Source organism: Podarcis erhardii, assembly GCF_964252035.2.
Source record: "Podarcis erhardii genome assembly, chromosome: 7".
NCBI classification, from domain to species: Eukaryota; Metazoa; Chordata; class Lepidosauria; order Squamata; family Lacertidae; genus Podarcis; species Podarcis erhardii.
In genome coordinates, this window is record NC_138511.1 from 22,798,987 (window position 1) to 22,826,765 (window position 27,779).

Sequence of the window (27,779 nt, forward strand, 5' to 3'; positions counted from 1 at the left end):
TCTAAAACCCCAAGCTGAAATACAAGTTAAACAGAATAATTGATTGATTTTCTTAACAATTGTCTAAGAAAAATGAGTAATTGTTGTGTTAGATATACACATAACTGGATATGCGGTTCCCCTACCTTAATATTCTTACATTTTGATCATCCCCACTGCCCTAACAAGTCATTCTAAAAAGCACATCCTGGAGATGTGTTGTGTCGCTAGTCTTATTCAGAGGAATCTTTAAGCTCTGTTCAATCTCCTGTTAATAGCAGTCAATCCTAGATCAAGACTCCTTATATAAATGCTTTCCCTAGTTCAGATCCTTGATCTGGCTAAAAGCAGAGTACCAAAAGGTCAAACCAAAATAGACTGTTAAAATGTTAAACATTGTACATATAGTTTAACTATTTTAAAGATCTGCATTGCATTTGGTTTGGGAAATAACCCCACATTGCTTCCAATAATAATTACTCTAAAATAATCGGAAGAGGCACCTTTCATAAGTCTCTTGCTAGGGAGGGAAAATCTTTTTTTGAGGACAAATGTTTTCTTTCGGACTGAGGTCAGATTAGGGCATATTCTCAAACAACTGAGAATATGCCCTAATCTGACTTTATTTGATCTGGTCAGTTTCAGAGCAGTTGTATTATTACTGTATTATTATGCACAAAGCAATGAACAAAGCTAAGAATGACATCAGAAGCACCATAAAAATCTCATTAAGACTATAAAGTCTTTCTCCATCTTATTGAATTTTTAGGTTCAGCATGAAGATGCGTCTTTTTAATCAGGCCTTTGGGAAAGTATAATGTTGTATTTGTGATTAGAATTTTTGCTGCGGTTTTGTGCTTAAATTGTTAGACTGATTATTTTGGTATCTTAATGGTTCCTTTATGGGATGTGGGTGGTGCTGTGGTCTAAACCACCGAGCCTCTTGGTCTTGCCGATTGGAAGGTTGGTGGTTCGAATCTGCATGACGGGGTGAGCTCCCGTTGCTCTGTCCCAGCTTCTGCCAACCTAAAAGTTCGAAAGCATACCAGTGCAAGTAGATAAATAGGTACCGCTGTGGTGGAAAGGTAAATGGTGCTCTGACTTCTGTCACGATGTTCAGTTGCGGCAGAAGCGGTTTAGTAATGCTGGCCACATGACCCATAAAGCTGTCTGTGGACAAACGCTGGCTCCCTCAGCCTGAAGTGAGATGAGCGCCACACCCCATTTGACTGGGGTCAAAGGTCCAGTCACCTTTGACTGGACTTAACGATCCAGGGGTCTTTTACCTTTAGCCTTTTACCTAGGTTTTTATATTTCCTTAGTTTTATTTATTTAATTGCACATATTTTAAACCACTTTGGTGAAGGGCAGTTTGAAATCAAATCAAATTAACAGCAACATTTATGCCAAAACAGCACTAAACAGCTTGTTTTAAACAGGAGTTTTTCAAAAAGCCTTAAAAGCTAGAACAGGCATAGGCAAACTCGGCCCTCCAGATGTTTTGGGACTACAACTCCCATCATCCCTAGCTAACAGGATCAGTGGTCAGGAATGGTGGGAATTGTAGACTCAAAACATCTGGAGGGCAGAGTTTGAATATGCCTGAGCTAGAAGGAAGTCTGATAGATCTTCTCAGGGAGGGCATTCCAGAGTTTGGGCACCACCGCTGAAAAGGCACCATCCCTTCTAAGAATGAGTCCTTTGGTGATGGATCTTTGAGGGTTATGTTTAGAGTTTGGAAATGTTCATATCAGAGAAGTGGTCTTAGAAGTAAACCAGTCCTGGGCTGTTTAATGCACTGGTACATTACTGAAGTTATATGATCTAATTGGTGAGCAGTTCTTCCAGGCAGCCTAGTCTTCTGTCTCCACCACATGCTTTTTGTATCATACAGCCATCAGAGGAAAAAGCAACTGCACCTAGGAATCCTTTGATTGTTCATTGATACAGCTCCATCTAAGAGCTCCTGCCATCTATATGAAACTAAATTATCCCTTATTTGTATGAAACTAATTATCTTTTGTAAGCTACCTTGGGAGGGCATTGCCCTGAAGAGCAACATACAAGTTCTAAGAATATACAATCAAAACCGAACAGGACTGCTGAGTTTCACTCTTTCTCCCAATAGTTCAACCCTACTTTTACCAACCAATGCCTCTAGAAGCTGAAAGGTCATTCCACCAGGGGAATGGCCATTTCTAGCCTTCATTGTAGGTTTGTCAGTAGAGGAGCTGTGCAAAGCTTCCATGTAGTCCACACCATCTATGTTTCTGAAACACTGTTGTCTAGAACCTCCCAAGGGTGCAACATTTTTCTCCCAGGTATGTCAGCTCACTAATCTATCATATATAGGAGACTGCAAAAAGGTCACAAAGAAGACTGGTAGGTTACTTATCTGTCAGTGATGTTCTTTGAGTGGTCACCTCTGCAATCACACAACAATGCCCTCCTTTCCATTGTGTGTGTTGTCCTGTGCACCGGGAAAGTTGCAGCCACTGAGAAGGAATCCCCCTGCCTTCACTGGGATTTCCCTTTTGGGGAATGGAGGAGGAAATGCCTGCTTCCTGACTAAAGCACTAAAATGTTCTTTTGAAGCACAGGTCTTGTGCACATAGCAGTACAAGGTGCTACTCACTTTAAATACAAGCAACAGTGCTGCTGATGAGACCCCTGTGGGCAAGCTGATACTGGAGAAGAATGATTCACACTCACCTAAGACAAGTGTTTAAAATGAAAGGATATTTTTATTTATTTAAGTATGATTGAGCAGGAGCAGTATTTAGCAATTTTTATGGTATGTTAAGCTGCCAATGTTTGTTTGTTCAAAAGGTTATGTGGTGTCTTACCTGCTTGCCTCTCCTTATAGGAGCTCAAGCCAGTTATTGATGGAATGGATGGAATTAAAATCTCTCAGGGGCTTGGTCTACAGGACTTTGATCTAATCAGAGTTATTGGACGAGGAAGCTATGCCAAAGTTCTATTAGTGCGGTTAAAAAAAAATGATCAAATTTATGCGATGAAAGTAGTGAAGAAAGAATTAGTCCACGATGATGAGGTAAGAGCTTAATTCGGCACATTACATGAAATCACAGAAGCATAGCGAAGAGAATTAATTAAAAGGGGAAAATGTATGGTTGATTTGATCATAAATTTCAGCCCTCCTCAGCTGATGAACACTTAACAATTGTTGCCATTTTGGTTAGACACAGTAGGCAAGATGACTTTGGGGCAAAATCTATGGGAGATCTATTATGATATCACCCTTAAAAAACCCAAAACCCTTCATCCACAGAATCTGCATGTGGCAATTTTTTTCTTAAATGTATTTACTACTTTTCATCGAAGGATCACAGGGCAGTTTACAATATACAATTGATGTTGGCAGAGAGGGTATTGCATCACATGTCGTTTGAGCCTTTGTTGTCTCTGAAGGTGAGCAGACCTAGGCTCAGCCAATTACGAAAGGCTACTGGTAATCCCTTGTATACTCCTGAGCTTCTAGGGAATATGCTGGCAAAGCAGTACCAAGCAGGATTGAACTCTCCACTCACCAGCTCATGAGCAGAAGATTCAATCCTCTTCTCTGCAGGGGTCTGCTTCTCCAGCATGAAACAGGACTCCGGCTATTGTACCTTGTCCACCAGCTGATGTTTCCCAGTGATGTCATCTGATTGATAGGTGGACTTGGTTTGGGGAAAATGGCCCTGCTGACCAAGTTATAGCCCCTGGCAGGCTGAGACCGGCCCACAGGCCAGAGGTTCCCCACCTGTGATTTAAATGCACAGTTTTTCCCACTGATGAGAAATGGAGATAACCCCAGTTGCACAGAAACAGTTACTAGATTTTTAGGTGCGTAAATATATATGTACATACATGCATAATTTTATTTGTATGTCATCTTGTTTCCCAAGAAAGACAGATGTCAGCAAAAAAGCAAAACCTTTCCATAGCCAAAACCGTGCTCGAGGCAACTTACAACATGCAAAATACCATATAATTACAAACAAAGCAAACGTAGTCATAAATAATAAATAAACATCAAAAAGTTCCACAATGAATGTGGAAACAGTTTCCACATAAATAATATCAAAAATAAAGCTACAAAACATTCATATCAATAACTGCTACCAAAAAATATCAATAATAGCAACCCCCCAAAAATACCCGAGTCCAAGAGTCTGTTCAACAGCCTCAGCTTCTGCAGCTGGAGTCAATCAAGTGGTTGGATTATAACTACCATCAATTTCAGCCAACATGACCAATGAACAGGAATGATGGGCGTTCCAGTCCAACTACAATGGGGTGCATGTTGCCAATTCCTGTTTTACAGGGTACCATTCATGAAGCTTATTTCCTTTGGTACCTGATACTTAAGAACATAATGTTGATTAGCAAATTCATATGGTGAATGGCCAGGTAGAAAAGGGCCTGCAAGGCAGGGAGCAGGTCTTTCAGGACTCACAACCAAGAAGTGTATTTTTAAAAAACACAGATAACGAATCAGAATTTGGTCAAAGTTATATGAAAGGGAGCACCCCCAAGTTCATTTTAACCAGAGTTAACAATTTTATAGAATGATTCATTCAAGAGTAAGGTGTGTGAGGAGGGGAGAGAATGTGTTTTCTCTTTCTCACACACTCACCCAAACCTTAATTTTCTGATTTTTAGTGCTTCTGGAACTTTAATATTTTGCACATACAGGCAGGAAAATGTTGAATGGGTCAGGACATCAGTTTAAAGCAAATGCTTTAGCAGTGATATAAATATGTGCAAGAAGAATATAAATGTGTTTGACTGAACTTCTTGGTGTTGTCCACAGCCTGTTGTATAGCTGCTATTGTAATGATCAAATTACTCTGTTTCAGGATATTGATTGGGTGCAGACAGAAAAACATGTGTTTGAACAGGCATCCAGTAATCCATTTTTAGTTGGCTTGCATTCCTGCTTTCAAACGACAAGTCGGTAAGTGAGCAAATCCTTATCTTTTTACAAAATTTAAGATAACTACTTTCAAGAACCTTGATGGACACGGCAATCTCTGCATATCTGTGCTAGAGCTTTGCTACCAGAGTGAACTGAAGTGAGACTTATATGCTGTAGAGTGGAACCTCGAGTTGTGGATGTAATCCGTCCTAGAGGCACGTCCGCAACTTAAAGCATTTGCATCCAGAAGCGCTGCGTCTGCTCATGCGCGAACGGTGAAACCCGGAAGTAACCGTTCCGGTACTTCCGGGTTGCCGCGGGACGCAACTTGAAAAGATGTAAGTTGAAGCAGATGCAACATGAGGTATGACTGTAGTCTTCTTGACTCCAGGAGAGTGAATGGCTTGCTGCCATTGATTAATTCTCTCTGGCCCTTGTTACCATTCTTGCTCAAAGTTTACATCTCTCTAACATGTCTGAAATGTACTTTTCTGTGTTGTTATTAAATTTATATACCACCCTTCATCCAAAGATCACATGGCACTATTTAACATAAAAACACAAATGACATGATGTAATTGGAAAAAGCAATAAGTCTTTTCAAGAATTATTCTAGTGCTAGGCGATCCTCATTGCTCTGTGTCCTGGTCCATTGCACCAGAAAGCAGGGTTCTGTTGGTTTAACAGAGCTGACTTAGACACTAGCATGCTTTATCAAACACACATGAGCAAAGCATGCATAACATTAGACACTTTGGCATAGGAAGTAGAGTGTCCTTGTTAAAATACCAGGATGAAAGAACAGAAATGAAAAAAAAAAAGTGAAATAAAAGGCAAATGACAAGATAAGCTATTAAAGTGTGGTGTAGTGGTTAAGAGCGGTGGACTCATAATCTCGTGAACCGGATTCGCTTCCCCTCTCCTCCACATGCAACTGCTGGGTGACCTTTGGATAGTCACACTTCTCTGAAGTCTCTCAGCCTCACTCACCTCACAGAGTGTTTGTCATGGGGGAGGAAGGGAAATGAGATTGTTAGCCGCTTTGAGACTCCTTCGGGTAGTGATAAAGCAGGATATCAAATCCAAACTTTTCTTCTTCCAGAAGGGAGGGAATTTTATAAAATAAATAAAAAACATGAGGTGTAGTGGGCCATTAACAGTGGTACAGTATAGTAAACACTGCTTTATATGTCAACAGAAGTCTCTTAAACGGTTTACAAATCCCAGCGAAAAATCAACATAAGAAATAAAATGCAAATTCCTCACTCAAAAATGAACAATGCTACTTCGGTTTAATGATGCTTCTACATTTGGAGGGAAATGGTGTGTGTGAGTAGTAGTGGAGGCTGGAAAGTGTGTTTGTGTATGACTGAGAGAACGCACAATAATATATCTGTCAGAAGATAGTGCAGGATACTGTCATCTACCTATCCTCATTGTGATCTGTCCAAAAAGAGAGAGTGAGAGCGCAAGGGTTGTCATCAGAGTGAATCCAAAAGAAGATAGAGCAGGCATGCATCAGTCACAGAAGAATTTACTGGGCAGGGAGCGGTAGATGGGGGGATGCAGAAACAGGCACTAAAAGTTCAAAGAGTCAGTCAGGCTCAGTGCATGCCAGCAAAACTGCTCTCCTGAAATCACACTGAGTTCTAGGCTTCAAGATCATTTGTAGTCTTAGGGCAGATCCACACCATACATTTAAAAGCATATCCAATGCACATTTAAAGAACATGACTCTCCGCCAAGTATCCTGGGAACTCTTCTTTCCCCTTCACAGAGCTACAAGTCCTGACATCCTTAACAAAACTGCAGTTCCTAGTATTATACGGGGGAGAATTCATTTGCTTTAAATGTGTGTTGGGTGTGCTTTAAACATATGGTGTAGATATGCCCTTAGAAAAGTAAGAACTAACAGAAGATCAGATGGAAATAGTGTGGTAAAAACTAGCTACATGATTCATCTGTTGACCCCAAATGAAGATTTTAAAATGCAGTGTGCATATTTAACATGCTTTTGAACAGGATATAAATTTGGACGATTAAAAGGCCCTTCTTAATTAATCCTCTTCTAGAATGCGCCTTGGCATTTGTGTGAGTTTTTATTTATTAATAGTGCCTTCTGTCTTTTATTGGATGGCATCTTTATGCATAGCACAGCTTGAAAAACAGTTTTGGGTTCTTTTGGGAACACACTTAATAAACTCTTAGCTGCCGTCAAAGTACTAATGGATTTTTTCTTGTCTGCATGAGCTGAAATACTACTTCAGGTTTTTTACCACTTCAGCTTTTAATAGTCGCACAAAACTTATTGTCAGGTTCAGGGGTTGAGACTCATCCCAGGAGACTTTGCAGTGGTGTCCAAACTTTTTTCAAAGAGGACCAGATTTGATGAAGTGAAGGGCTGAGAGGGCTGACCAAAGTTGTTGACCTTTTCTTAGGGTTCAAGTTGTTCAGTTTTTTTTAGGATTGAAGTTGTCAAGGTTTTTTTGGGTTTTTACCCCAGGAAATAAACTGCCACAGGGGCTGGATTAAACCAACCGATGGGCTGGATTAGGCCCCTGAAACGAACTTTGGACATGCCTGCTTTAGGGAATCTGAGATATTCTTAGACATTCTGGGGGATTTTCTAGTTCGTATGCCTGGCACTTCTATTGATGCCCTGGTCTCATTGTACAATAGTTTCCTTGTGATCATAGGGTATTGATGGTGTTCTTTGTGATGACTGTTTACAAATAAACAACGTGAGCAGAGGAGAGCAGGCAGGCAACCAAACGGGCTAGTCTTCAAAGATCAGCCACCCAAGAACTCACCTGCTTGAAGCTGGCTGTTAAAAGGCAGCCTTGAAGAACTGCAAGGATGTGCTTCTTGCCAGCTAGCTGCAAAATGTAGCCTCATTTCTTTGGCCATAATTAAACCGCAAAGCTGTTTCAGTTCCTGTCCCTCCCTGCCCAGGTTTGATACAGATCCCAGCTATCGTAGACCCCCTAATCAATCACCTTCAGTGATCAAATGATACTAAAGCTGAAAGGTAAAGGGCCATTTTGCTTAACCGCATAGCATACTTACAGCAGTATTTTAAAAGCTTTCATTGGTTGCCATGGTTGTAGAAGTACTTGATAGGGTATTGTCTTGAGAATATGTGGAAGTTCTGTGTGGCTGTCTAGACAGAGATTGTGTTCAAATTGGATGTACAGGGCATAACAAAAATATAATTCACAGCTGGAGGTGTTCACAGCATTACAGATGCATCTCACTATTTTTTGGCCTACACAAATCTGGAGTGGAGTCGCTAAGACGGTTGGATGGTGCCTTATATGTCTCCTTCCGACAACTCCTGCAGCCAAGCTGGTTCCAAACGTATTCCTTTGCTTTCCTTTGCACCACATCAGCAAGGCTGAGAGGGGGATCTGGTTGTCTGAGCACTGAATTCTGACTTTCAGTGCTCCAAAAATTTATTGAGCAGGATAAAACAATTGCAGTGTCCTGTGGCTTAAATTCCATTAACACCTCCCCCCTCAAAAAACCCTTAATTGAGGACACCATACCCAACTTAAAATAAAAGAAAGTTGACCAGCTGCCTCTCCAGATGTGAAAGTCTGAATGTCACAGTTCTGAAGTCAGTGTCCATGAAAATGAAGCATTTTGGAGTGGATGCGTTTGGGATTTATCCCATTTCTACTTGTACACTGATTACACAAGACAGCAAGCAGATTTTACATGAGAACAAGTACAGCCCACCCTTCTGAGAGGAGAGACCATCATTCATTCATTCGTTTGTTTGTTTGTTTATTTACTTCTGTAAACGTATATCCTGCCCTTCTTCCTAAAGGGATCTCAAGGTGGCTAACAGATATATATTTCTGACAATGCAGAAATACCAATAAAAGCTTACAAAACAACCAAAATAAAATAGCAAAATCAGTGTAAAGATTCTTAAACTCCAAAGTCTTGGCACAATAATGAAGGCCCAGGAGGATATGCTCTCTCATCAAGATCAAACTATCCTACCTGCCTTTTATCAGTTTTCCTATCTTCCATACTTTCTGGACTTAAAAATGGTATCCTGTCCCCAGGTCTGGATTTATTGATCATAAATAAGTGTAAGGGACAGCTATTTCATATGCCATCAACATTACAAGCTGAAGTCTTGATGTGGCCCAAAATAAAATGAATGTATATGTATATATGTTGCTTTTATGCCATAATATTTCTTAAACAGGAGACAATGTTTTTCAATAGTAAGACACTAAATAGTCTAACAGCATACTGTTGGAGTGTGTTCCACAAAAGTGAAATAAGAGGGTTGGTGAACCGATAATTGTCTTCTGTAATTAGAATGTTACATGACTGCTTAATGCTGATTGGCTTGTGTGGGCAATTTCCTCAAGCCAGATAATCAGAACTTGCATGTTATACTTTCAGGTTGTTTCTTGTTATAGAGTACGTGAATGGGGGCGACCTCATGTTTCATATGCAACGGCAAAGAAAACTCCCTGAAGAACATGCAAGGTATTTTAAGTGGCAGCTATGCATTGTTATCTTTTTGCAGGTGCCAACAACTTGTTTAAATCAGCTTAGTTCCTCTGAAGTTGTAAGTGTATTGTTAATGCCTTCGGCAATGTATGGGTTGCCTTAAAGAGTTCTACTTCGTAGGCAAAATGTTGATCTCCCAATTCTAGAGTCTGGGTGCAATCCCTTGGCTCCTATTACCTGGAGTTCTTTTCTGCTCAACTTCTGTGAGATTTCTTATGCTCTCTTGATGTTTGTTATATTGCCCTTTATTCTTTCTAAATGTGGCAAGGTTGGTGCCACAAGCACATATGGAACCAATTTTGCTGTGGAGGCCGGTCCATTAGGACAAATGAGGCACTGCCCCACCAAGCTCATTCTGCCCTCAGTCAGCCCCAGTCTGCTCGCCTTTTGCCCTGGAAGAGCTCAGCAGGCTGAAGGAGGATGGGGACAAAACTAGAATTAGTTTGGGCAGGGCACACCTTTATCAGCACAACCAGACGCCTTCATCTGCCCCAGCTGCAACAAAACATGTCTTTCCTATATTGGTCTCTATAGCCACAGCAGGCACTGTAACTCCAGTGATTTGACTTCACCCCCGAAGGGGCACTCTTCCATTGTCTCCTGAGACAGACGTATGCCAGCATGTCACTGGCTCTGGCTTCACCTACTGCTCAGGCTCACCTCCTTGTTGCTGTTGTTTAGTCATTTAGTCGTGTCCGACTCTTCGTGACCCCATGGACCAGAGCACGCCAGGCATTCCTGTCTTCCACTGCCTCCCGCAGTTTGGTCAGACTCATGTTTGTAGCTTCGAGAACACTGTCCAACCATCGCGTCCTCTGTCGTCCCCTTCTCCTTGTGCCCTCAATCTTTCCCAACATCAGGGTCTTTTCTAGGGAGTCTTCTCTTCTCGTGAGATGGCCAAAGTATTGGAGCCTCAGCTTCAGGATCTGTCCTTCCAGTGAGCACTCAGGGCTGATTTCCTTAAGAATGGATGCGTTTGATCTTCTTGCAGTCCATGGGACTCTCAAGAGTCTCCTCCAGCACCATAATTCAAAAGCATCAATTCTTTGGCGATCAGCCTTCTTTATGGTCCAGCTCTCACTTCCATACATCACTACTGGGAAAACCATGGCACTAACTATATGGACCTTTGTTGGCAAGGTGATGTCTCTGCTTTTTAGGATGCTGTCTAGGTTTGCCATCGCCTTTCTCCCAAGGAGCAGGCGTTTTTTAATTTCGTGACTGCTGTCACCATCTGCTGTGATCATGGAGCCCAAGAAAGTAAAATCTCTCACTGCCTCCATTTCTTCCCCTTCTATTTGCCAGGAGGTGATGGGCCCAGTGGCCATGATCTTCGTTTTTTTTTTATGTTGAGCTTCAGACCATTCTTGGGGATTGGGATGTAGACTGATCTTCTCCAATCCTCTGGCCACTGCTGAGTTTTCCAAATTTGCTGGCATATTGAGTGTAGCACCTTAACAGTATCATCTTTTAAAATTTTAAATAGTTCAGCTGGAATATCATCACTTCCACTGGCCTTGTTATTAGCAGTGCTTTCTAAGGCCCATTTGACTTCACTCTCCAGGATGTCTGGCTCAAGGTCAGCAACAACACTACCTGGGGTATACGAGAAATCCATTTCTTTCTGGTATAGTTCCTCTGTGTATTCTTGCCATCTCTTGATGTCTTCTGCTTCTGTTAGGTCCTTTCCACTTTTATCTTTTATTATGGTAATCTTTGTACGAAATGTTCCTTTCATATCTCCAATTTTCTTGAACAGATCTCTGGTTTTTCCCATTCTATTGTTTTCCTCTATTTCTTTGCATTGCTCGTTTAAGAAGGCCTTCTTGTCTCTCCTTGCTATTTTTTGGAAATCTGCATTCAATTTCCTGTATCTTTCACTATCTCCCTCGCATTTTGCTTGCCTTCTCTCTCCCGCTATTTGTAAGGCCTCGTTGGACAGCCACTTTGCTTTCTTGCATTTCCTTTTCATTGGGATGGTTTTAGTTGCTGCCTCCTGTATAATGTTACGAGCCTCCATCCATAGTTCTTCAGGCACTCTGTCCACCAAATCTAAATCCTTAAACCTGTTCCTCACTTCCACTGTGTATTCATAAGGGATTTGACTTAGATTGTATCTTACCGGCCCAGTGGTTTTTCCTACTTTCTTCAGTTTAAGCTTGAATTTTGCTATAAGAAGCTGATGATCTGAGCCACAGTCAGCTCCAGGTCTTGTTTTTGCAAGTGGCTTGCCAGTTCCTGCTCCAGGTGGATCACGTTTGGTCAAAACTCTCCACTATGACCTGTCCATCTTGGGTGGCCCTGCACGGCATAGCTCATAGCTTCTCTGAGTTATTCAAGCCCCTTCACCACGGCAAGGCAGTGATCCCTGAAGTGATCCTACCACCCAACAATTCTCAATGGGTGACAGCCACCACTGATATAAGAGTTATCAAAAGAGCATGGCATCCTGTTTGGGGTTTGATTTAAAGTGAGATACTGGTTTAAACACTTAGCATGTGAGCTTCTGAATCAAAACAAGATTAGTGTAGATGCTCCTCACATTCGGACTGGGGAGTGTATTTTTTTAAAAAAATGCATTTTATTAACACTGCTCTTAAAAGTCACTGTTTCATTTAAGGTTCTATGCTGCTGAAATCTGTATTGCTCTCAACTTCCTACATGAGAGAGGCATAATCTACAGAGATTTAAAATTAGACAATGTTCTCCTGGATGCAGAGGGTCATATCAAGTTAACAGACTACGGTATGTGCAAGGTAAGTTTACTCTTCAAGCCTTTGGGCTTTTTTCATCATAGTGTGTTATTTTAAAAAGCAGAATTGATTATACTGGGAGAAATTTGAGAAATGTTCTCACACTTTTTTCCCCATTGAAGTAACGTATCAGGCACATTACTGGTCTTTGCAAAAGACTTTCCCTGTGTCTTTGTACTTCCTTCTAGCCGCAGTGCAGTTCCACTTCTGGGAAGGGTGCATACATAGGCCAGTCCCAGCCTTTCCCACAGCCCCTTAGAAGCATGAGGTACACCTTATTATTTCCTGCTGTACCTCTATCAAGCAACACACCCTCCCTCAATTTACTCTATTTAGGCTGCCTCCATAGTGTTGTTGATAAGCAGTAGTCCCGTGCACAGCGGAAGGATGAGGAGTACGTGCTACATACTGTATATTGCTTTATTTACACATCAAAGCTGGTATGTTACAGAAAAAAACATCTTGCCTCTGCCGGAGCAGAGAAAAGCATCCTCTCTCCTCTAAAGCACACACTGAACTGCAAAGGACAGTGAAAAACAGGAAACCAGTGTACGTCACATCCAGTCTCCCTTTCCCATGGGAAAAACCAACAGTAACTCTGACTGTGGAATGTAAACATTGTCTTGTGACAAGCACTTCGCTGCACAGTGAAGAGAGCAGAAACCAACATCCTCCCCCTTTCTGTGAACATCACTGGGCAGCGTGTTCGTACAATATCAGTACAAACCCAACTTCTGCACATAGGTACAGTGTTGATCCCTTGATACAATCTTGGACAATACATCAGCAGGAATTTCATTACCTGGCATATAGGACACCGTTACGAGTCCCTTTTGAATACGTTCCCTAGCATGTTGCAACTTCAATTGCAAGTGCTTTGTGCTTTGCTTACAACCTTCAGAATTCAGCAAAGCCAAACATGCTTTGTTGTCCTGGTAAACCTGGATTGGACATTTGACAGGAATTTTCATGTCTTTGCACAATTGTAACAACCATTCACAATCTTTAAGTGAATAAGACAGTGCATTCAGTTCAGCTTCACAAGTACTTAAGCTAACTGTTGTTTGCTTCTTGCATGACCAATCAAATAGACCCTGATTGTACATATAGCAAACTCCAGACGTACTTTTCCTGTCTGTAGTGTCACTTCCAAAACTTGCATCTGCAAATATTTCAAGACCACCAGACTTCTGATTGTTAAATCTCAGTCTCTAATGCATAGTGCCTTTCAAATACCGCGCTATGCGTTTCAGAGCTTTCCAATCCTTAACAGTAGGATTGTTGACTTGTCTGCTTAGCAAATTACAGCTAACAGCAATGTCTGGTCTTGAACATCTGGCAATGAAATTTAGCTTGCCTAGCACACTTCTGTACAGTGTAGTGTCAGAAAATGCTTCTTCAGTGTCATCTACCTGATAACCTGTTGTCATCGGTGTGTCTACAGGGTTAGCATCCATCAGGTTCAGTTTGCTTAACACATCAGCAATTTTCCGTGACTGGTGTACTAGAATGTTACCATCTTGATCTCTCTCTATTTCCAGAGATAGGTAGTTGTTTACCTCACCAAGATCTTTCATGTCAAAGTGCTCTTTCAGTTGAGCTAGGGCATTATTGTACATTGTGACATCCTTCCAAAAGAATAAAAGATCATCAACATAAAACAAACAATACAGTTTCTTTTGCCCCTCCTCTTTGACAAATACACATGGATCAGCTTTCCCTTGCTTAAAACCTAGAGAAAACAATACTTCAGTGAGTTTTGTGTGCCAACACCGTGCACTTTGTTTGAGACCATAAAGGGACTTCTTCAGAGCACAAACAAATCCCTGTTTTACCTGTACGCCATCAGGTGGAAGCATATAAAGTGATTCATCTAGAGATCCGTACAGAAAAGCTGTATTTACATCATGGTGACTAATGTGTAGATTTTCCTCTGCAGCTAGCTTGAGCATAAGCCTAATGCTCTCATACCTCACTGTGGGTGAGTAGGTCTCGTGATAGTCTTCACCTGGTACCTGTGCAAAACCTCTGGCTACCAATCTGGCTTTGTGTCTGACTATCTTGCCATTTTGATCAGTCTTCGCTTTGAAGACCCATTTGCTTCCAAGCAATTTCATTCCTGGAACTACTGGAACAAGGTCCCATGTTTTGTTCCTTTCCAAGGAATCAAGCTCAGCCTTCATTGCATTTAACCATGGCTCAGCTTCCTTTGAATCCAAATCCTGGATTTCTTGGAAACTTGAAGGTTCAAATACCTTCTTGGAGCTTTTAACAGCTGTTACTGCTATCTTAGCAAACTCATCAGCAAATCTCTTTGGAGGTCTGCCTTTTGTGGCTCTTTGTGACCTGCGAATTAGCCGTAGGTCTTCAACACTCTCCTCTTCCTTCTTGGGAGAAAAGTGGCCTATTGTGAACAATGGTTCCTCCAATTCTTGATCAGAGCTTTCAGAGGGTCGCATAGAGGCTTTCGCACTCTTGAAATCCTCTGAATCACCCGATTCAGTTTCAGACTCAGAATCAGAACCTTCATCAGTGGGTGTGGGTTGTTGTGGTTGCTTTTGACTATCCTCAGTCTCATCACTGTCATCAGGATAACATTGGAAAATTCCCACATTCTCCCCCCACTTGGCATTGTACTCAACACTTCTTGTGAGCTTAATTGCCTTTGAGTCAGTCATCATTATTCTGTAAGAACCTTTCTGATAACCTAGAAAGATACCATGCAATCCACGTTTGTCTAACTTGGAGTTTTGTGGTGAGTGAACCCACATGTCAGAACCAAAAATTTTCATGTGTTTGATGTATGGCTTCTTGCCAAACATCTTCTCATACGGGGTACAACCAATCGCTGAAGATAACCTGCGATTATAACTGTAAGTGAAACATGAGAGAGCTTCGGCCCAATAACTCTCTGGAAGATTGGCATCATGCAGCAAGGTTTTTAACCCTTGAAGCAATGTCTGATTTGCTCGTTCCGCAAGTCCATTCTGCCATGGCGAGCGAGGACTAGACAAATCGTGTTGAATTCCTTTCTCAGTCAGAAAAGCTTCAAACTGCTGAGAAGTGAATTCTCCCCCGCGATCACTGAAAAGAGTCTTTACCTTCTTACCATGCACATTTTCCAACCAAGCACAGAATTCCTTGAACCTAGGAAAAGCCTCTGATTTCTGCTTGAGATTGTACACATAAATATACCTGGAAAATGCATCAATGAGAACCATGAAGTACCTGTTTCCTGCCAAAGAGGGCGCTAGTGGTCCAACCAAATCAGCATGAACAATTTGGTATGGTTCTGTAGCTTGCCTACTAGACACCTTACCTTTCGCAGCCATTTTCACCTTGTTTGCTGCGCATGCCTTGCACTTCATGTGGTACCTGCAGGGTTTAATAGTCATACCTTCAACCAAGGCAGGCATCTTAGATACTGCCTCAAAATGCAAATGACCAAGTTTCCTGTGAAAATCATGAATACATTCTGCATGCAAACTTTTGTTAGAACCTGCAATGCAACAAGTGTCATCCTGCACAACATCATCATAATACAAAACATATAAACGATCAACATATTCAGCATACAATACATAATCATTTTTCTTTGTGATGATGCACCTTTTGTTCTTAAAGGAAACGTCAATATTCCGCTCATTCAGCTGTCCAACGCTGAGCAGATTATGTTTGGCATCCGGCACATAAAGCACATTCTGTATCGATAAGTCCAAACTGTGAAGAACAACAGTTCCGTAGCCTTTACTGGGGATTGTGTGGTCATCCGCCTGGTGAATCGCACCTTCCTGCGGTGTAAAAGACACGAACAATCGCTTATCATTGCACATGTGGTGGGTCGCCGCTGAATCAACAACGAAGAAAGATCTAGACGTCTTCTGGACCTCTGCAACTTTTGGAGTGAAGCGTGAGACCATTGCCTTGTGCTGCGTTGTCCTGGACACTGGACCTTTGCCTTTGCTCTGGCCTCTTCCACGCGATGAGCTTCCGCTGCGCTGCTCTGTCTTGGCCCTGGGATATTTGCATTCCCTCTTCATATGGCCTAGACGTCCACACGAGTAGCATTTCACTGCCTTCAAAGCTTTGGCGCCATCTGGTGGTTCCACTGCACTATGGGATGACGACTGTGAAGTCTCCCACTTGCCCATGCAGCTAGCACCTCGCCGGTCTGCTTCATTCAGAATCATGGCAGTAACATAGTCCACTGTCAGCTGAGCAGTAGGCTGTACAGCAATCTGAGTCGCAACAGACTCCCAACCTGAACCCAAAGATTGTAGTATCATGAAGGAATACACAGCCTCTGGAAAGTTGAGTCCTCTCTGTTGCAGCTCATGTCTCAGATTCTGCATCTCCATCAGATGTTTACGCACATCTCCACCTTCAGCAAGAGCCATATTATGCAGCTTGTTAAAGTAAAACATAGTGGATCCAGCTTCTGTCCTCAAGTGAGCCTCTCTCAAAGCGTCCCAAATTTGTCTGGCTGAGGTCTTATCACGCAATAGACAGAGCTCTTCTGGGGATACTATCAATGTAAGAGTTCCCCTTGCTTTGGAATCTTTAGCTTCCCATGCATCTGTAACTGGAGCTGGGGGGGTGTCTGTAATAACTTCAAACAGACCCTCTTTCCGCAGAATAGCCTCTGCATAGAGAACCCAGTCCGCATAGTTATTCTTATTGAGCTTAGGAATTCCACAAGCATCCTGAAGGGCCATCATGACTCTGGGATTAGCCTTCTGTGTCATCTCTGCTGCTTTAAATCAGGCTACTTTATACAAGCTGTGTCTGTGCTGCTTCATTCCAAAGGCAAGTTCAAAACAGCCTCTGCCTGTGCCACTCTGCTTATTCCAAGAGCACTTTTAAAAGTTACTTTCGATTTCCCCAGCCCGGCAAAACTGCCTTAAAAGTTCAAAGTCCAGCCATAAAGCCATTAATTAGAAGCTGGCAGGCTGCCCGGAGCAGTAGCACATACCTCATCAATCATCTTGACGCGCAGAGCAGATTCCGTTCCGATCTGTCCCCCTGCATTCCGATCCTTTGCCGGCACTCCGATTCGACTTCTGGAGCCCATTCTTAAGATGACTGCGTTTTTCTGGGCCCGGAACCAAATGTTGTTGATAAGCAGTAGTCCCGTGCACAGCGGAAGGATGAGGAGTACGTGCTACATACTGTATATTGCTTTATTTACACATCAAAGCTGGTATGTTACAGAAAAAAACATCTTGCCTCTGCCGGAGCAGAGAAAAGCATCCTCTCTCCTCTAAAGCACACACTGAACTGCAAAGGACAGTGAAAAACAGGAAACCAGTGTACGTCACATCCAGTCTCCCTTTCCCATGGGAAAAACCAACAGTAACTCTGACTGTGGAATGTAAACATTGTCTTGTGACAAGCACTTCGCTGCACAGTGAAGAGAGCAGAAACCAACACATAGCGCATCAGGAAGCCCACTGTGTAGATGTTCTCCCATCCCTTAGCATGAGAATGGAAGGCAAAAGAAAAATTAGCTGAAAATACTGAAGGTAAACAAGAACTGTGCATGGTGTACATAAAATGGAGAAGTTTCTCAGACACATAATACTAGAACTCAGGATCATCTATTGACACTGATTAGCAGAAGATTGTGGATAGTTAGAAAATAGTAGTACATTACGTAGTACATAATGCACTAGGGGAAAATTAAAACTTCTAGTTTAGAAGACTTTAAAAGGCATTAGAGGAGATGTCTACCAATGGCTACTAGTTGTGATGGCTGTGTGGAACTGCCATTCCCCTGCATGGAATTCTGTGCACTCACCTATTGCTACCAGGCTAGTGCTTAAATAACAATGGTATATAAATAAATTCTTCAGAGCAACAGCTTCAGTTGCATTAAGTGGTATGTGTGAAATGCTTTTACTTACTTTGCCAAAAATTTATTAGGCATTACAAGTATAGGCCATCATAAACAATAATAAAATATCCATATACAGTGGTACCTTACAGACGCTTCAAGTTACAGACGCTTCAGGTTACAGACTCCACTAACCAGAAATAGTACCTTGGGTTAAGAACTTTGCTTCAGGATGAGAACAGAAATTGCGCAGCGGCGGCGCAGCGGCAGTGGGAGGCCCCATTAGCTAAAGTGGTACCTCAGGTTAAGAACAGTTTCAGGTTAAGAACGGACCTACGGAACGAATTAAGTTCTTAACCCGAGGTACCATTGTATAAAGTTTAAAAATACATACAAATAAACAGCCATGCAAAATATATAATGTGTGAAATGCTGAATTTTTCAGGTTTTGTGGAGGAGCCATGGGAGTGTGGCATCTCCTGCTCCTGACTAAATGGAAATTTCGGAAGGTCATGTTTCTTTTGTGTACATAAACTGTTGTGTTTTATTTCTGCAGGAAGGATTGGGCCCTGGTGACACTACAAGCACTTTCTGTGGAACACCAAATTACATTGCACCAGAGATTCTACGAGGAGAAGAGTACGGTGAGTTGTTATGTAGTGTGTATAATGATTTAATTGCTGCAAGTCATTAAAGTTGTAATTTCAAGAAGCTATTGATGTGCTGCTTATTTATTTATTTATTTATTTATTTGTTTATATGTATGTCTTTCCCCTAATAACTAGATGCCAGGTTAACAGCAGGATTTGTATGTAACTTACTTTTTTGTGTGAAGGAAAATGTTGAGTTCTTTTTAAAATGTGCATTGTTCAGAAGAATTGTAAGACTGGCTCAGTACTCTGTGGCTGGAGACCAGGTAGCAAAACTCAAATGAAGTTTTTTAAAAAAGAAGTTTGCCGTCATCCTCTGTGGTTCAAGATGTAATGGCATGTAAGCTAACAAAGAGCAAAATTTACAGCAGCACAGAACAGCTAAAGGTCGAGTGATGTTTTCCCTCCTGCCGCATTGCTGTTCTGTGCTGCTGTAAATTTTGCTCTTCCTTAGTTTTGTGATTTTATTTTATGATTTTAATACAATATATTAATGTAGCATTGTATCCAATTTTAATCTTACTCAGAGTAAACCCATAGAAGGTAATGTACATGACTAACTTAAATCCACTAATTTCAGTGCTCTGAGTAGGACTAACTTTGGATACAACACACAATATATATTTAGTGAAGAATGTAAGTATAAATAACAAAGACAATATTAACTTTTTTGCTGTTTGTGTTTGGCTTTATTTTCACAGAGGGCACAAAGTGCTCAGTGATTTGTAAAACACACAACAGAAATGAGTACAAACAAGGATATGACATGATGCTTGAATGTATGTGCTGCTTGAACGTATGAATCTCAAATATTTTTACAGGGTTCAGTGTGGATTGGTGGGCACTTGGTGTCCTAATGTTTGAAATGATGGCAGGAAGATCTCCCTTTGATATTATTACAGACAATCCAGATATGAACACTGAAGATTACCTCTTCCAAGGTATTGCTGTTTAATTTTGTATGTATGTATTTCTTGGATTTATATCACATGCTGAAAGTCAGTGGCTCTCCAGGATCTTGTACGTCACCAACTACCTGAACCATGGTTGCTTCTTGGGCAGGCTTCCTCAACCTTGGTCCTTCAGATGTTTTTGGCCTACAACTCCCATGATCCCTAGCTAGCAGGACCAGTGGTCAGGGATGATGGGAATTGTAGTCTCAGAACATCTGGAGGGCTGAGGTTGAGGAAGCCTGTTCTTGGGCATTCTGAGACAATATAATGAAATAGCACTTTCAGTTTTATAAGTGGCCTGTATGAGCTAGTGGGATTTGCCAGTCAGGACAATTTAATAATTCTGTGTACTTAACTAATTAAAGTACTAATTACTAATACTTCCTAATTATCTACTATTGTCCCATTACTATAGAACATCTGTTTAGAACTTGATCTTCTCTTAAAGTGCTCCCCAGATCCACTCACCAGTAGAGGACACCCCTTCCCCAAGTTTTCTTGTAATTGCAAAGGTTGTTAAAGGAGGAGAACTGTCTGTCTGGATTTGCAGAAGGCATAAATGGTGCCACATGTGCAAAGTCTTTGCTGGAACTTAAACAATCCAGGCTTCTGTCGTACACAGAACTTGGGAAATGGTAACGACTACTTGCAAATCCCCATCCACACCTCCACAAACCGAAGAGGCAAAAGACTTGGGCCATTTCTTGTCTTCTAGAAAGCCCCACAAGAGGTGAAACAATATTCTGTCCCATCCCATAATTCTCTGGTACATGTCAAGGAGAGGGAGAATAGCTTATTTTAATCCACTTTCTCCATACCATGCCTGAAGTTATACACCTTGATCATGCCCACCCTTAACTTTTTTTAGAAAACCAGAATGCCCCAAATGTTGCAACATATCTTCATAGGGAAGTTGTTTCAGCCTCTTAATTGTTTTAGTTGTCCTTTCCTGAACCTTTTCAGTCTTTACAATATTATTTCTGAGGTGTACCAACCAGAACTGTACACAGGTGTGGTTGTACCATGTTTTGTATAACAGCATTATGAAACTGGCAGTTTTATTTTCAATCCCTAATGATCCTTGACATGGAATTCACCTTTTTCACAGCTGCTGCACACTGGGTCAATATTTGCGTTAACGAATATACTTTGTCTCTAAATTTCACAAAACAGAATCACAAACTTTCAAAACTATGCCCACTTACTGTAATCTTCTGTTTGCTTCACTCCAATTTCTGCTTTCCTGTTAGAGGCAAGCTTTCCTCTCAGTGCTGAATAATCTGCTCATTTCTGGACTGTTTAGCAAGAATTATGGTACTGTATCAGAGAATAACATCTCTCTTTTTAAAATTAATCTCCTTTTAACAGTTATCCTTGAAAAACCAATCCGAATTCCAAGATTCCTTTCTGTGAAGGCATCCCACGTCCTGAAAGGATTTTTAAATAAGGTAAATTCTGCACACCTGATCTTTTTGTTCTGTTCTTGTTTGTTCAAAACCACTTATTTGACTGATTTCTCTCTGCTTAGCCCCGGAACAGCCATTCTTCTCTGGTTGGCATGGAATATATCCACGTGATGGAATGTGTTCAATAGTTTGCTTAAGGCAAGGCATGTGACTAACTGAACTGTTGGAGGTCTCTCTTTTCCTTAAGTCTTCTCCTTCAGTTCAGCTCTTGCCTGAAGCAGATGTTGTCATCCTCTCCCTCCTTTTCAGCTTTGTGCTCAGGTTCCTGTGAACTTCATCTTCCATCTTTTCCTGAATTTCACTGCTTCCTTTTCTTCAGCCCCTTTTCCCTGTTTGTTCAGCTCCATAAAAAAAGAAGCAGCATTCCTTGTACTGGCCTTTTCTTCTTCTTTCTCACTGGGAGTTTCTGAGCCACTTTTCAAAGGCAGCCCCATGTAGCATGTGTTACAGTAATACAAACGGCATGTAACTGTGGCCAAATAAGACACCTCAAGGAATGGGCACAGCTGGTGCACTAGCTTTAGCTGTGCAAATGCACTCCTGGCCACCGCAGAGACCTGTTGACACCAAACCCCAACACTCTGGGCAAGTGTCTTCATGTAAATATTAAATAGCATGGGGAACAGAACAGAACCCTGAGGTACCTTGGAGGCCAATGGCCAAGGCATCAAACAGAATTCTCCCAGCACCACCTTCTGAGTACAACTATCCATGAATGAACGGAGCCACAGAGCTTTATCAAAGTTGTCTTAATCTCACAGATTTATTACTGATGCCTCTCTTGACATGGTGCTGCTCATTGGCCATTCTTTTTCTGCCAGTGCGAAGACTAGAAGAACAAGCAATAAGCTGGCCTTTGTTTCCACTTCAAGGCAAACTTTTTTTGGCATAGGAAGAACTAATAGACCTTTTGTCAGTTTTAAAAGCCTTTTTCCTCCTTTCATCCTCAAAGACTTTCCTGTCGCTCCAGGGATTACAGATCCAACAAACTGGTCTGGACCAGAATCCAGTTCTCAAGGCACAAGCCATTTTCTTGCTTCAAGACTAGAAACATCAGCCAATCCAAGTCTTGCAAACGACTTCTGATCCCCAGATTTTTATTCAGATGGCTGTCTCTACTCTTCTTACATCGCCCTTTTAACTCTTTTGTTTGGTCTGTTTTTTACACTTGTAAAGAATTGGAGCTTCCCTCCCACTGGAAAAGAGGTGGCCAGTCATGTTCTCCATTGTTTTCCTTCTGGAGTAATTTTGGGGTTTTCTTGTTCAGCCTGCGCTCTCTCTCAGGGTCTGGCCTTTTGTAGCTTGGCTATGGACAGAACTGGAAGTGGATCTATCTATCTATCTATCTATCTATCTATCTATCTCCATCCAACAGTTCAGCTAGCCACATGCCCTTGCATTAAGCAAATCATAGAACGCAACCCATCGTGTAGCTGTATCCCTATGCCAACCTAGAAGGTTCATTCATGGTAAGTGACCAGTGTGTCTTTCCCTCTCATAATTATAATTGTTTTGAGCATTTTAAATGTTGTTTTTTAACAGGAAGCTGTTTTTAGTGTCACAGTTATGGACATCATGTGAATGGATATGATTTTCTCCAAATTTCACAAAGTAGAATCCTAAATAAAATGAGAGTAGTAAAATATAATGTCTAAAATTACTGAGCAGGTCTTATAAGCCCTTATCAGTAAGCATGCAATTCAGTAGGCAGTTAGATATGGTGTGTGACCCTAAGCCTGCTGATCCACAAGCAGTTCTCAATAAATTCAGTGGGACTTTCTAAGTATGATTAGGGTTGTACCCATAGCCAATTTAATGAAAAAGATACATTTACTTAGGTAATTCTAGCAGTTTTCTTTGAAAAGAGTAGGTGATAAAATAAGACCAAAGTTTTCTTAATCTTAAATGGTGCCAAAAGAGCTTCTCTCCCAATACAAATAGCAGCTTTGGAGGGGTGAATTTCATAAGAACTGCAGCCTGTCTGTGTTGGGGGAATAAACTCCTCTCACTGTGGCCCTAATGCTGAGTGGGCCCTCTAGTGCAGATGTGGGCAACCTGTGGCCCTCCAGATGTTAATGAACTACAACTCCCATCAGCCCCTGCAGGCATGACCAATGGCTAGAGATAATGGGAGTTGTAGTTCAGCAACTTCTGGAGGGCCAAATGTTTTCTACACCTGCTCTAGTGGTTGCTAGTTGTGATTTTTTTTTTTTTAATGCTAATTATATTTCACAGCAGTTGTAGTTTGGCCTTACATATTTGTGCTTCTTGTACTTGTAGCTGTTGTTTATATCATGGACAAAATTAATTTTGTTCTTGCCTCTAGGATCCCAAAGAGAGGCTTGGCTGCCAACCACAAACTGGATTTTCTGATATCAAGTCTCACACATTCTTTCGCAGCATAGACTGGGATCTGGTAAAGTTCAATTTCATATGTAACCCATTGTGGTGGTTCTTAGTTTAAAGTATTGATGAAAGCCAATATCACACTTAGCAAGTACTCTGTCAAAAATCTACAAGAAAATACAAACAAAAATCTACAAGACTCAAGGCAGGGTGCAGACGAAAATGTCTTGCAAACTTTAGAAGTAGCTGTTTATAATGTTCTGACAGCTACTCCATTCTACTGTTAAACTGCTTAGGAAACTTAAATAAAAGGTCTGGAATAGTTAAACTTAACTTGATATAAACAGATGGACTCTAGGCTCTAGGATACCAAACGTTATGCTAGGTGTTGGAATATCTTAGCAAAAATTATTTCCAGGTGGGTAGCACAAATTTATTACGGTATAAGTTTTCATTGGCTTGAGTCCACTTCATCAGGTACACTGCAAATACAGCAGAAGCAGAATTTGGGTGAGAGATGGTTTGTAATGGGAACCAGTTTAGAGCAGAGAAACACACAGACTTCACCACATCCAGCAGATGTCTTTCCCAGGACATAGCTTTTATATAGGCCTGCAGCAAACCTGGCCTGTTTTCCTAGCTTCCCCACAATGAAGAGGACCAGAGATGTGCATTATGAAAAACAACAAACCCAAAGGGTTCTTAAGTTTCTGTCTCTTTATCCCCATTTCAGCTGGAAAAGAAGCAGGCAACCCCTCCATTTCAGCCTCAGATCACAGACGATTATGGTCTGGATAACTTTGATACCCAGTTCACCAGCGAACCTGTGCAGCTAACTCCAGATGATGAGTATGTTCTAATGTTGTTAAGCATGCTTTATAAGAATTGTATATTATGCAGGTCTTTAGACGTTATCAGATCTGATTTTGTGTGGACTGAATAGCTACTAAACCTGGTTATGCTCCTCATCAAAATAAAAGAGTGATAGAGAACTTTTGTTGCATTTACAGGCAATCAAAAACTAAGAAACCAAGGTGATAGTTTAGGAGAGACAACAGGGCATGGGACCAAGGGAAAGAGACTTCTGTTTTGGCAGCCATATACATTTCCATCAAAAAAAAATTTAAGCAAGTGTTCACTATGTAGAAAGGTAGCATATAATTTCCACATCTTGCATCACTTCATGTTCCCTGCTTTTCTAACATTGGGAATGAAAAATGTACGTTTCTATGTCTTTAGGCTGCCCTTATATAGTTATTCTTTGCTAGGGATCAGGATCCAAAGGGATTGTAAGTGTATTAGGGTTTTTCCTCCCTCCTGCTGCAACCCCTTGAGATCCCCTAGAGGAACATCTGATGTCGCAGGAGCAGGAGCTAGAAAACAAAGCAGGCAGTATTCCTTTGTCACAAAGGCATGCACTTCAAGCTGTTGAGATTCCAGTCTGAGGTATCTCCACACTGATGAGATTTGTACCTGCACAGAACAACTTGGCAGATTTGCAGAGATTTAGTCAGTAAACTAATACTCACACCTCCGTCCGTGCAAGGGGAGATGCTCATAGTGAAAGATGTAGCATGTGTGCCTTTCCACTTGCTCTTCTAACTATCACAGTAGCTTTGTAAAACACTCCGCACTGAAGTGCTCACTTAAGTCTTTTAGTTAGATCTGTTTCTTCTGTTATTTGCCTTTCCTTTGACCTCAAGTCCCAGGTTACTGCTGTTGGTCTGTAAATGTTTAGCAGAAAGTTACAACTTGGGCAGCTGTGTGTCTGTAGTGTAGTAGCCAATCATCAAGCACAGCCACTTTTGTGAATGGAAGCTCCCCATACGCTCTGTTTGGCGCCTCAAAACTGAAATCAAAGACTTTGGCAGCAGATTTGGAAATGGTGTTTTGATCTAGGTCAGCAACTTCTGCCATTTGCTTTCTAGAGTTGCATGCTTTTGCAATGAACTGTATCCCCCCCACCCCACCCCACCCCACTCCGGTGCCACCCCATATTCTGGGGCTTCAGTGTCATGCTGCCAAACCCTTCTCGTGGCTTTTTTTTACCACCGAGAGGTGAAAATGCCTTTGGTGATATCTAAATACTCTGCAAAGGAGGCAGATTCCAGAGCCGAGTGTAAGATGTCATCTATGCAGTTACGCAACCTTCCTCCATTGCTAATACCTCTTTCATCTGGCAGTGGTTAGAATCGGAGTGGCAAACCTGTGCCGCTTCAGATGTTGACCTCCCAACTCCTGTCAGCCCCAGACAGTATGGCCAATGCCCATTGTTAAGATCGCAGAAGGGAAGGACGTCTCTTGCAAAGACCTGTTTCTTGTTGTCTGATGTAGAGAGGTATATATCCTTTTAGAACATTCTTGCCAAGGCTTTACAAATTCATGTAATAAAACTTAAGGGGGAATGGGAAATCATTTATCCTGTAAACGTCGGGGACTAGAAATGTAAACCACTATTATTAGCAGTATGCTTGTTATTAATATTTTTGTGTTTGTAGTCGTGGCTGCTCGCTAAACACAATAAATTGAACTAACTGACTCAGCTGGCTGACAGTATAGCCAATAGTTGGGGATGGTGGGAGCTTTAGTCCAGCAATACTGTATCTGGAGGGCCAAGGATGAGCCCACCCCTAGGTTAGAAGAAACTGAGTGGGATGGTGCTTATCCTATTGCTTTATGCATTGCAGGGGGTTGGATTAGATGACCCTCGGGGTCCCTTCTAACTCTACAGTTTTATGGTATGTCCTTTTCTAGGAAGGATAAGCACCAGTTCTCCCTGCTACAGAAGTTCTAGAGACTTCTGTAATACCTCTGCACAAGTGCAGATCCCTTCTATATGGCTGCGCTGATGACCATTCAGAGGTAGAATTGTGTGTCTTACAAAACACCAAAATGGTTGCAAACAAGAGATAATTGTGTATGTGTGTGTTCCATTTTCAGAGATGTAATAAAAAGAATAGACCAGTCGGAGTTCGAAGGATTTGAATATATTAATCCATTGTTGCTGCAAACTGAGGAAACAGTATGAGAGAATGGCATCGACACAGAGGACAAATAATGTGAATGAACTTTGACATTTAATCCTTAACAACAGTATATGCATGCAAGGTTGGGGTAAACTGTAAGGTTTTGAGTGGAGACCAATGATAATTGCTGCTGAAAAATCAAAAAAACATGATTTTGGTAGGTGTCTTCCTCTATTATTATTTTTTGGAAAAAAAGAAGTTTGGGGCACTGACAGAGCTGGCTTCACAAAGAAATCTGCATTTCGTGCCTGCTTCATCAAGGATCAATAGTTGTTTGCATCCTTGGAAGAGAGATTCCAAACCACTTTCAAAGCTGCACGCTTCTGATGGACATTTTCATGCAATGAGCTACTAGAACAGTGTAACATCCTGAAGAATAAAATTGTTAGTGGTGTTGAAGCTTACTTTAGATGCCTTTTTTCACAAGTGGTACCTATCTTAAATGTCTGTTTTATATATATATATATATATATGTATTACATATATATATATAATGTGGAATAAAAGGAGTTGTGTTTTATTAGCAATTAAAACAAGTTTGGGTACATTATTAAGTGCCTAAATGGATAAACTGCATAAAAATATTCCGTATTTGGTACACTTGATAAACCCTGGTAAGTTCTGGTTAAAGAAAAAAGTAGTATTTTACACATGGAACATAACAACTAACAGCTGCTATCTAACATTAACTTATATCTTCATAGAACTTTTAGACGGGACTTGGATCTCAGCAATAACAATTCCAAATTAGAATTTATCAATTGAAATATCTAGATTATGTTTAATGTGGGAGAAAACAAAATTTACCAAAATCTCATTAGAAAATTTAAATTTGCACATGGTGGATTTCTGAAAATACTTGAGCAGTGCCTACAATGTCTTGTGTTGTATACTAGATTTTTGAATAATATTTTTATCAATGCAATATTCAAAAGGAACAATGGAAGTGTAATAGATCATAGCCTTAAAGTTTTAAAGAAATAAATTATAGGATATCCATCAACATATTGCATTTTTTTCTGATAAAGCACACCTCCTATTTAAAACTATCTGCTTTGAAATGTTCAGCATCTTGTCACTAAGCTCTACAGGAGGATGTTTGGTAAACACAACACTCAAAGCAGTAATATAGTGATGGAGAAAATGAACAGATGTATAAATATTGTATGACTATAATATAAAATATGTCCATATTTCCTCTTTTGAAAATGGAGGATGTTGCATCAGGTTAATTGTCTGTCAGCTTTGGGAATAAAAACGTGTCCATTTGTTTAAGGACAAACAAGGGCACGTTGCTATCTAAAACCATTCAGAAT

At 41.1% G+C, this 27,779-nt stretch overlaps 1 protein-coding gene across 3 annotated transcripts in view; it reads left to right on the plus strand.

Moving 5' to 3' along the window:
• The window catches only part of PRKCZ (protein kinase C zeta), a 106,278-nt gene extending 79,197 nt beyond the window's left edge, over positions 1 to 27,081 (plus strand). For all 3 annotated transcript variants that reach the window (XM_081871041.1, XM_081871042.1, XM_081871043.1), the window contains 10 exons: positions 2,846 to 3,034; positions 4,845 to 4,942; positions 9,326 to 9,412; positions 12,057 to 12,192; positions 18,579 to 18,666; positions 19,494 to 19,613; positions 20,994 to 21,073; positions 23,418 to 23,507; positions 24,171 to 24,286; positions 26,378 to 27,081. In XM_081871041.1, the coding sequence (XP_081727167.1) occupies positions 2,846 to 3,034; positions 4,845 to 4,942; positions 9,326 to 9,412; positions 12,057 to 12,192; positions 18,579 to 18,666; positions 19,494 to 19,613; positions 20,994 to 21,073; positions 23,418 to 23,507; positions 24,171 to 24,286; positions 26,378 to 26,465 (1,092 nt within the window). In that variant the 3' untranslated portion in view covers positions 26,466 to 27,081. The remainder of the gene's footprint in view (positions 1 to 2,845; positions 3,035 to 4,844; positions 4,943 to 9,325; positions 9,413 to 12,056; positions 12,193 to 18,578; positions 18,667 to 19,493; positions 19,614 to 20,993; positions 21,074 to 23,417; positions 23,508 to 24,170; positions 24,287 to 26,377) is intronic.
• The last annotated feature ends 698 nt before the right edge of the window (positions 27,082 to 27,779 follow it).